Here is an 11,416-nt window from a genome sequence, read left to right on the forward strand (position 1 = left end):
TTCACTGGGATCAAAAGTTGGAGTACCAAAAAGGTCTATTTTGTCTCATTTTTAACAACAGAACTGGACATAGCTAAGTATTTTAAGGCAAATGAGTGTATTTTTAGTCATTTTTGAGAAACTTTTTTTTTCGGAGATTTGTTCGGGAAATTAATGGTATAGTATTTCACTGGGATCAAAAGTTGACGTACCTAAAAAGTATATTTTTTCTCAATTTTAACAACAGAAATGGACATAGCTATGTATTTTAAGGCAAATTAGTGTATTTTTAGTCATTTTTGAGAAACTTTTTTTTTCGGAGATTTGTTCGGGAAATTAATGGTATAGTATTTCACTGGGATCAAAAGTTGGAGTACCAAAAAGGTCTATTTTGTCTCATTTTTAACAACAGAACTGGACATAGCTAAGTATTTTAAGGCAAATGAGTGTATTTTTAGTCATTTTTGAGAAACTTTTTTTTTCGGAGATTTGTTCGGGAAATTAATGGTATAGTATTTCACTGGGATCAAAAGTTGACGTACCTAAAAAGTATATTTTTTCTCAATTTTAACAACAGAAATGGACATAGCTAAGTATTTTATGGCAAATTAGTGTATTTTTAGTCATTTTTGAGAAACTTTTATTTTCGGGGATTTGTTCGGGAAATTAATGGTATAGTATTTCACTGTCATCAAAAGTTGGCGTACCTAAAAAGTATATTTTTTCTGAATTTTAACAACAGAAATGGACATAGCTAAGTATTTTAAGGCAAATGAGTGTATTTTTAGTCATTTTTGAGAAACTTTTTTTTTCGGAGATTTGTTCGGGAAATTATTGGTATAGTATTTCACTGGGATCAAAAGTTGGAGTACCAAAAAGGTCTATTTTGTCTCATTTTTAACAACAGAACTGGACATAGCTAAGTATTTTAAGGCAAATTTGTGTATTTTTAGTCATTTTTGAGAAACTTTTTTTTTCGGAGATTTGTTCGGGAAATTAATGGTATAGTATTTCACTGTCATCAAAAGTTGGCGTACCTAAAAAGTATATTTTTTCTGAATTTTAACAACAGAAATGGACATAGCTATGTATTTTAAGGCAAATTAGTGTATTTTGAGTCATTTTTGAGAAACTTTTTTTTTCGGAGATTTGTTCGGGAAATTATTGGTATAGTATTTCACTGGGATCAAAAGTTGGAGTACCAAAAAGGTCTATTTTGTCTCATTTTTAACAACAGAACTGGACATAGCTAAGTATTTTAAGGCAAATTTGTGTATTTTTAGTCATTTTTGAGAAACTTTTATTTTCGGGGATTTGTTCGGGAAATTAATGGTATAGTATTTTACTGGGATCAAAAGTTGGAGTACCAAAAAGGTCTATTTTGTCTCATTTTTAACAACAGAACTGGACATAGCTAAGTATTTTAAGGCAAATTAGTGTATTTTTAGTCATTTTTGAGAAACTTTTTTTTTCGGAGATTTGTTCGGGAAATTAATGGTATAGTATTTTACTGGGATCAAAAGTTGGAGTACCAAAAAGGTCTATTTTGTCTCATTTTTAACAACAGAACTGGACATAGCTAAGTATTTTAAGGCAAATTAATGTATTTTTAGTCATTTTTGAGAAACTTTTATTTTCGGAGATTAGTTCAGGAACTTATTGGTATAGTGTTTTACTATGATCAAAAGTTGGCTTAGAATAAAAGTATATTTTTTCTGAATTTTAACAACAGAAATGGACATAGCTAAGTATTTTGAGGCAAATGGGCATATTAATTAGGCATAAATTATTTTGTCATTAGGTTTTTTACATTACAATTTAACTATAATTCTGATTCCTTTCATGTTACCTTTTGAAGCACCGCTTTTTCGAGCGACTCCACCTTCATCTGCTCTTTTCTCAGACTGGCGTGCAGTGCGATGCTCTCAGAGCTTGCCTTGGCACGCACTTGGGCTATCTCTTCATTAGACCTGTGTGCGGGATTGTGGACACAATGTCTCTTTGGTTTGATCAACACTTGTTAATGTCTTGTTCATGTTACGTACTTGTTTAGTTTCTCCTCAGCGTGCACCTTCAGGGTTTGGTACCGTTGCTCTTCCTGCTTGATCCTCATCAGGTAATCCTGTGCACTCTTCTTTAGCACCTCCTCATTCTGCAGCCATGAAGGCATTCATTATTAAAGAATTGTGAACCACACTGCACACTGTATAGTAGGCGTTGTTAGAAGCTTGTCCTACCTTCTTAAAGCCTTCCAGAACCCCCTTCATGTTCTCATACCTCCTGAAGAGATCAGCAAAGGAACGCTCCACTGAGCTGAGATCAGCTAGAGCCTGATCCCTTTCTAAGGTCAACTGCCTCAGTGTATGACTGGAGGACAGGCTTTTGTGCTGCTGCTCATCCTCTGTTGCCAAAATAATATTATAAAAATAAAATCTTTAATTTAATTTAAAAAAAAATGCTCAGACAACAGACTCACACAAGATTAATAAATACAAGATTTCTATAGAGGATATACAAACAAAATGAATAACAACTTTAGCCACTTGATGGCAGCATATTACCAATCATCTGCGCAATCGTCTTCTCGTACTCAGCTACAATTTTCCTGTTAATACAAAAACAGAGAGCAGTCTCTGAGCACTTTTTCTAAGCATTACCACTGTATGTGAAGCAGAGAAGCGCGAACCTCATCTCCAAAACTTCTGCTTTGCTCTCCTCGTATTTTCTTTTCCACTCATTCACCTCAATTTCTTTAGCAATAATCTGCACAAAAAAATATGAAAAAGAAAAGATATTGCTTAGCATTTCATAACATTTTTTTCTGCAATGATGAGGCCAAGGAAGTCAGCCAGAAGTGATTTGTACGATTGGAAGTTAATACATTTTATTATTTATTTAAGTTTATAAAAATCTAAGCAATTATCTTGTTGATCCTACTGTCAATCATGACAGCTGGATTGGCCAATAAAAGCCTCCTATAGAATTGCAATGTTTCAATGGAAATGGGTGAGAGACACACCTCCTCTCTGATGAGGGTGAGAACTGCAGCCTTGTCCATCTCACTCTGAGGAACGTTGTGCTTGGTCAGAAATCCAATGTCAGTGTCATCACTGCTGGGCACTTTTGACATTTGGTTCATAGATGTCTTGATCTTGACAACAGGAAAAACACACTGACTATTATATTTGTCAATAAAACTTCCATGTCACCAATTGGGAAAACATGGAGGGGCATTTGGACAACAATATTATTGATTTCTTGTCAAAAATAATGTCGAAATATTTATTTCAGGTCTTGTGTCTGTACTCACTACATTGTCCTTCAGACTGCTGGTGTCCTCCAGCTGACTGGAAATCTTGAACTCGGAATCTAAAACACAAAATTCAGCAGCAATTGTAATTAGAGATTTCAGTGAAAGATTTTGTATTAACTTCTGATGTTTACTTTTAATTTAATAGCCCCATCAACTAAAATAGGCAGTGCAGAAACAAAATCAGGAACCACCATTCAAAAACAGCCAGGTATTACAATTCAATACTCACCATCTAAATCGACGACTGACAGTGTTTTCAAAGGTTCTTCTTCAAAATCAAGTGCTGCTTTCTCTTCCTGGATGTCCGTCACTCGACTCTTAACACCAGTAGATGCCAGCTTCTCCTCATCTGTGGCATGATGAACCCGCTGGTTGATTTCTGGGGTCTGAACCACCTTTTCTTCCTAGAGTCAAAAGAGCAGGGTAAGATTTTTTTGAATGAATGATTCATTGTTATGAATAAACTGGTCAAAACAGCATGGCTGTACAGCACACCATCTAGAGGCTTGAGGTTGGAGATGGTGATAACATTGAGGTCATGTGGGAATGCGACCAACATTTGAGAGCAGTCTGATTAGTCACAGATATTTTACAGTGCCAAGTTAGAACCAGATACTGCTGATGGTCTCTGTGTGTGAGTGTGTGTGTAAGAGACAGAAAGAGAGAGAGGGAGAGAGAGAGAGAGAGTGCAAGAGAGAGAAAGGGAGAGAGAGTGAGGCTAAAAAGCCTGACAGCTGCTGAATAATGGACTTTGCAGTGTAACTGAAGTGTACTCACAACCACAAACATACAACGAGAGATGGAGGACATTTACACGATTTATAGAGAATAGTTTTTTAATTAAGTGTTTCATCTGTTATAAATTTCAAGGGAAAATAAAATATGGGGTAAATTTGTTCATAAAATCCTTATGATTGGGAATTTCCATGTGTCTTAACATGATATAGTTAGCTGTGGTATGAAAATGCCAGCCAGGGTAGCATAGTAGCATAACTCCTTTGTCTTTTGGCCATGCAGTGTATGGTATTTACAAAATGAAATTAAAATAGTCAAAAATGGGGAAAAAATTGGTAAATTAAGCCGCAATTAGTGTTGAACAAATTAGCCAAATGAAAGAATAAAAAACTGCCCAATAAAGGTAAAGTTACCCTTTAAATAACGTAAAGTTGCCTAGAAATAGACAAAAAGACAAAAAATTTAATTTTAATTTAAAATTTGTTATTATTTCTCTGTAATAAAAGGTGCAATGGTAGGGTTCTCATCTGGCATGCATGTTTGGGTCAAGTCATTTTGTGTACTAATGATGTGGTCAAAAGTGATTCTTAAATATTGTATATATAACTGAGGATAATGTAGTTAAAACAATGATGTTATAATGATGTCAACAACAACAAGGCAACACAAGGCAACACAAAGCAAAAATTGCTGTACCTGATTACACACGTCGAGTACCAACGACTGGCTTTCGTCATATTTTTGCACCTTGCAGGAGTTCCTAGAAAGAAAAAAAAAGACATAACATTATTACAGTGGTTACATATTCTACAACCATTCAACTACAAATGTGCATTGTTGCATGGCCCAGTACCAGATGATGAGCAGCAACAGATTGCATAAAACACTGAGGAACGCCAAGCAAGCTCTTAGGTCACTTCAAGGAGATCACAAAGACTGTGACATATTCAACCCTAAGAGAATGGTCTTGCATGATGAGCTAAAACTGAGGAACACTTTCTCCAAAGTCACTTGTGACACGTTGCATGCATGGATGGCAAGACTTGGATGGGGGAGTGAGCATGCATGGGGGACAGCAAGGAGAGTGAGAGTACTTACAACAGAAAACAGAGAAACTTGACTTGTTTAGATGTCCTGAGGTCAACAGAGGCAGGAAAAAATAAAGTAGAGGGTTGTGCAACAGAGGGGAGAAGAAGGGGAAAGGATAAGTCGGTTGGAAATGGCAAGGAAGTTATATGGAAAAAAAGGGAAGCGGAGAGATACATAGAGGGAGGGAATGAGTGACTGCAGTACATGAGCTCAGGTCAATATGTCAGACATGCTGTGCAGTTTAAAGTGTGAGCATTAACACAAAATTCTCTGGGTCCTTTACATACTAAAGACTCAGAACTCTTCTCACAGCCTAAGTATAACCTATTTTGGAATTGCATCAATGGTCACTATGTAGTGTTTAGTGTGTGTGTGTGTGTGTGTGAATGAGGTGATCAGTCTAATGTTGTTCTTCTCTTGACCTTTGACACTAACACCCATAAATCAGAGAAACTCAATCCAATATAATTCCTCAGTGGACTTACTCCATTGTCCTGTCTTTGGCTGTTTTGGGAATCTGCTTGGGTTTCTTTTCATCAGACAAGCTCCTGACTTTCTGTTTGCCTATGTCCTTCACTTTGTTTTCAGCCGGTGCAGCAACACCGGTTGCGCCTTCTGTATTCAGGCTATTGGTGGGTTTAAAAGGGTTCGCTGAGTCGTCAAAGTTCTCTGGGTCAGAACTGTAGGGTCCTTTAGGGAGCACTGGGGAGCTGCTCATCTTGTTATTACTACCAAAAGGATTGAAATCCGGGTCCTCCCACTGGTTGGGGTCAAAGTTATAAGATCCCGCCTTGGGTATAGGAATGTCGTCGAGGTTCAGTGGTGCAGAAGACTCTGAAAGTGGCACAACAGTTTCTGGAAGATGAGCTGAAGTTGGTTCTGACATGGTCTTGGATACAGGCTCTGTTACTGTTTGAGATGCTGGTTCTGACCCTGTGGATTTAGGTGCAGGTTTGGAGGGAGGCACCAATCCTTTGGGTTTCTGTTTCCTAGCTCCAAGTTTGCTGATTGTCTTTTTTGTGCCCAGTTTCCTTGGAGGGGGCTTGCTTGCCATCCCATCATCCAGACCAAACTCCAGCATCACTGGTTTTGTCTCTGATATAGGTTCAGTAACCTCTCCCACGTGTGTTGTACTCTGCTCATAGGCAGGTGTTGAGCAACCAAGTGGCTCAAGTCTTGGTGAGTCATTGGAACCACAGGGTGGAGGAGAGTTGGGTATTTTTGACCCACCACTGATAAAAGGATTAAAGCTGAAATCCATACTGTCTGGGTCAAAGTTGTACATGGCCTTGGGAGCAGGGAATTCTTGTTCCTCGTTTGTGCTTTCAATCTCAGGTGGTGGAGCCTTCATTTTCAAAGATGAGGGCTTAGATACATCAATTTTAGTCTTTCTTGTGGGCTCTGGCTGTTTGGGAGAGTCATTACAATCTGGTTCTGGAACAACAACAGGGCTTTCTCCAGGAACCTCCAGACACTGGCGGGGTTCAAGATCACTGGGTCTTAAAGTGTCTTGTTTTTTGTTTGGAGCTGGAGCTGGAGCAGAATCTATACCATGAGGTGGGTCAACATGTGGCTCTGAAACTGAAGCAGCAATAGGGACTATAGTAGGAGTTGGAGCTGTAACAGGAGCAGGAGTTGGTGCAGGAGCTGGAGGAGTAACGGAGCCATGGGTGGCAAATGAAGCTTGAGCTGGAGATAAAGGTGGAGCTGGAGCTGTGGTTGTAGCTGGAGTGGAAGCTTGAGAAGCAGCCGGAATAGTGACTGTATCAAGAGCAGGAGCTGGGGCTGAGCAAGAAGAAGGAGGTGGCTCTGGAGATGAGTGTGAGGCAGGAGCAGGAGCAAGTGTAAAAGCTGGAGCAGCAGTTGGACTGAGGACAGAATCTGTTGGAGCCAGGGATGACTCAGGAAATACTGACTTGCATTCAGGAGTTTCTTTGATGGCCCATGATTCAGGGACTGGCACAGAACCAAAACCATCTTGAAGATTTTCACATTGCTCAACCTGGATGTTTATTTCCAATGGACCACCCATGGGAACTGCAGGCTCGTCCTGACCCATCCTGCGGTCCAAGAAATCACCCTGATCCTGGACAGGGACAGTCACTATCAGGTGTTCCTCCTGATCCAAGTCTGAAAAAGAAATGCAAAAAATAAAAACTTTAGTACCAACACTTAACATTCAAAATACATTACAATGATTTTCATATTTGAAGTGCAAAGTATTCAAAGATCTCAACTCATAAGTTGATGACATCTGATTGGTTCTCTGTAAGTGGGTTACTATCCAACCAGCTGCTCTGCAGGCTGCTGTTGCCATGGTGATGTCTTACTATGAGGAGCATTCCATTTAACAAACCTTATCTATCTACACAACAGAACCAGATATAAGTCTTATGATTTCCCTTGTGTTGTATGTTTGCAGTCAATGATTTGGACATGTTTAGCTTCTTGACAATCACACTGTATGTCAGTGATATGTGTTGTACTAATGTGTAGTATGAGTAAATGTTGAACATGCTGTACAGAAAACAGCCAGTAGGCGTTTTTTTTTAGGATCCTCTCATTCAGATGAGTTTAAGCTCTGAGCTGCAACAGCTCCAATGAACAAAATAAATACAAATGAAATGACACACTAAAGACAATGATACCAGCAGTTGTTATACTGCAATCATAACCTCGTCTCCTTTGGACTCCTCAACAACATATTTCTGTAAGTCTGTCATACTCACATGTATTCATGTAATATTTTGTTGCTAGGAGACAAAGCACTGCCTGCATTTTTTCTGTCTGCTCGGATCGACATTTGCAAGTTGTCATTTTCACTGTTACTCCCACTGTCTAACATGCCCATCTATATATTCATGTGTTTTCTTTTTCCATTAATACAAAATAAAAAAACAAACATTTTTTTAACAAATAGCAGTGATAAATAGCTGTGGTTAACTGCTCAGAGTCATTTTCAGGGCAATAACAATGTTACATAATATTTTTTTGCATCATAAGTTATTTTTGTTTAATACAGAACTTTTTCCTATTTTTTAAGATAAAAAAATTTAACTGACTGTAAGCTTTTTACTGCTTTGAGCTCATCACCCTATCACCCACTGAGCTATGCCACCCGTATAACAATATCTTCCAGTTTATTGCATATATTTAAACCCAACCTTAAAAAAGTCTAAAAAAGTTTTTTTTTTTTAAAAAGTCAGCTTTAGTTTTGTTTACGTCCAAAGATATGTAGAGAGAAACAACAGTTCCCTTTCTGCCTGTACACAAACATCTTCCTCCAACAGCCATAGCTGCAGGGAGGGATGTTTGTGGTTAAACAAAGGTGAACTCCCTCCTCTCCTCATTATGCCTGACCTGTGCAATACTCACTTCTACAAAATGTTGTTGGAGCTGTTTTACCACAGGTTTGTAAATCCAAAAAGTAGCAGCAGCATGTAAACAAATGTGTAACATAAATGCATATAAAAGTAGTTGTTTAACAAGGGTATTTAGCTGTGGTAAATAGTGAGAAGCTACGTCCAGTCACCCTCTCCCTGTGACCCTTACCATTGACCAGAAATAGGTCAAACTCTTGCTTTTGTTCAACCTGTTGAATTCCAGAGCAAAGGCCTTTCCCACACTCTGCTTCAGGCTCCTCCTCTCTCCATGCGATGACAGTGACAGTCTATCTTCCATTAACACACCATGTAACCAACCCCTGCTTATACTATGTACCTGTTTGCATACCATACTGAACATACTGAAGTATTAGGTAACCTGGAGTAGTGTTACTGTTATAAAGCATCACACTTTGATTTAATGCTTCGTTCGTGTGGAGGAGTGGAGTTATTTTCTCTTTGAGAGAGTCGGTAGGTACATTCCTGAGACGGCAGTCTGCATATGTATCCAATTACTCACCGCATGGACATACTAATACACAGTGTACTTAGTTCAGACATCATAGATGTAAATGAAAGTGTATTTCATTTTTATTTATTTTTTTAATGTTACATTTTGCACATGCCCACAATCGTGATGTGAGATCAGTTATTACCGTCACTAAAAATATAAGAGAGAGCAGTATTTGTTATTCAGAGGGTAAACTTGAGTTTCCCTGAGGTGTTTCCAGAGTGTAAATACATCATGGATGCTTATGTAAGCTGTTTGTTCTCACTGTTCTCTTTGTCTGTCTGTCTGTCTGTCTGTCTGTTTGCCTGTCTTTTTGCGCAGCCTCACCTGTTTTGTCAGCATCAGTGTCGATGTTCTCCAGCTCTCCCTGGACCATGCAGGAGTCGCAGCTTCGGGGGTGCCAAAATTACCCTCTGAGTCAGAGCTGTGGTAGTCAGAGAGCGAGAGAAAGAAAGAGAGAGAGTGTGAGTTTTCCAAACATCCATGAGATGAGAGACGACAACAGAAAAGTTGTTACATAACGTGAGTGGTGACCTTAATAGAAACACTGGGCGTACGGCATTTCAAACAAATAATAGGACGTGTCAGCAGCAACAGACCGGAACCTGGGCCTCAAACGGGACAGAAGTTACAGAATTATTCATGATGTGTGTGAATCTAAAAATCTATTGTAAAGATAAGTGGATACAGTACTGCTGTAAAAAGCAGAATCAGGACAAAGGCAGTAAGTGAAGATGTTTAATTATTTAAAAAAAATAAAGTTAGCTGACCTTTTTTTGTTAAACATAAACAATCACAAATACATTATGACCACTATGATGACAATAAAGGAGCTTAACAAATGCTTGAATGGCTTGTGGCAAAGCTGCTATGTGCCAAAATAAGTGTGTTGTGGAGAGATTCAGGGAGGGGCGAGGGTGCAAAACCACCACAGAATATGCATGACATTTGCTCAACAGCAGTATTGACTCAGACGCAGCCATGGTGTTTAGTGAAATGTCTTCTGGTTCCTGTGTGAGAGTGAAGACATGAGGAGGAAGTGAAGGTCTAGTAGCTTGCTATTTCCTGTACCAACAACCTTTACATTGTGTAACTAACTGATATTACTCTGGATGTATAACTACTAAAGCAGTAAATAGCAACCATTTCTGTATATTCACTTCACACCACTGTACTGGTATCACCTCAGGGGGAAAAAAGAGAGGAAGAGGAAGTACACAGCAAAGATAACAATAAAGTATTAATGCTAATGTTAGAAATACAAGCACAAATAAATGGCTGTATAAGAGCACTTGCTGTTGTGTGATTCACTATGATGTCATGATTACATCATTTTACCCTGTTTCAGTGCTGGGTGTGTGTTTCATTGCTGTGATGCCACAGAAATGAAAACAAGGTGCTGACAACACACTACATCACCACCACAGCAAGTACGTCACACACATCACAACAGAACACAACAGATTGATTTTTCTGTCCCCTTCATCAAACCCTCACTGGGATTCTGCCACTTGATGGACACAGAAGACATGTCCACCTGTGAATCACAGTGGCCTCCAAGATCCAGCAAACACTTGCCTGCAAGCCTGAGATATCTCCTCCTCCTCCTCCTCCTCCTGCCGTCCCTCTCCACGTTGCTCCCTCTCCTCCTCGCTGGCCTCCTGCCCCTCTTCATCTTCTTCTCCTTCATCTCCCCCTCGCACTGCTGTCCATGTCCACTTGGCCCACGACACAGGTGACAGCCAAGACATCACTACAGCTTCTTCAGGGCTCCTCACCCCTCAGTGGATCCAGTAAAGGGGAAGAACTGCTGTTTATTCCTGATCCTTTTTTGTGTGTTTCTTCCTCAGATTTCCACCCTCCCAGATGCTCTCACATTTTCCACAGGCTTACTCCCTTCACGTGAGTTCCCAGTTTCCATAAAATGCTGAGATGTTTCCACTCTTTAGTTTTCTAATCCTGATATAGATCTGTCTCTGTCTTCTCTTTTCTCTTGTCACAGTTCCTCTCTCCTCTGCCTCTGTGGCAAAATACCACAGCTCCGATCAGCTGGTTTCCAAAACGCATTTCTCACTCTTCTCTACACCCCCCCTGCCACCCCCCCAACCTCTCTCCTCCCCTTCAGGCCTGCCCACTAACAGATCCAGTAGAGGGGGAGGCAGCAGGGCTCTTGCACGTAGGCCTGTTGAACTTTGCATAAAACTCCCCCTGTGGTTGAAAAATGGTACTTCCCACTGAGGCTGCTCTTCCACTCTGTAGAAGAAGGAGGGAGTCAGAAAACAAACACAGAAGGAGGTGGAGGAGGTAGAGGAGGAGTCACACGTTTTACTGCCCAAAGAGACACCAGGAATGTAAGGCTGGATTTTAAAGCCACCTTCTCTCTGCTCCCCCCCTCCCCCCCCTTAC

The 11,416-nt window shown here is 39.7% G+C and overlaps 1 protein-coding gene across 1 annotated transcript in view; it reads right to left on the reverse strand.

Annotated features, from left to right (window-relative positions):
- LOC103386254 (transforming acidic coiled-coil-containing protein 1-like) overlaps positions 1-11,416 on the reverse strand; it is a 23,093-nt gene that overhangs the window by 1,739 nt on the left and 9,938 nt on the right. The window contains 12 exon segments of the mRNA XM_025059813.1: positions 1,829-1,949; positions 2,025-2,131; positions 2,217-2,380; positions 2,541-2,584; positions 2,666-2,742; positions 2,999-3,130; positions 3,290-3,348; positions 3,522-3,696; positions 4,724-4,787; positions 5,602-7,246; positions 9,338-9,385; positions 9,388-9,434. Of these exon segments, the coding sequence (XP_024915581.1) occupies positions 1,829-1,949; positions 2,025-2,131; positions 2,217-2,380; positions 2,541-2,584; positions 2,666-2,742; positions 2,999-3,130; positions 3,290-3,348; positions 3,522-3,696; positions 4,724-4,787; positions 5,602-7,246; positions 9,338-9,385; positions 9,388-9,434 (2,683 nt within the window).

The sequence above is a fragment of the Cynoglossus semilaevis genome, chromosome 11 (genome assembly GCF_000523025.1).
Source record: "Cynoglossus semilaevis isolate Cse_v1.0 chromosome 11, Cse_v1.0, whole genome shotgun sequence".
Classification (NCBI taxonomy): domain Eukaryota; kingdom Metazoa; phylum Chordata; class Actinopteri; order Pleuronectiformes; family Cynoglossidae; genus Cynoglossus; species Cynoglossus semilaevis.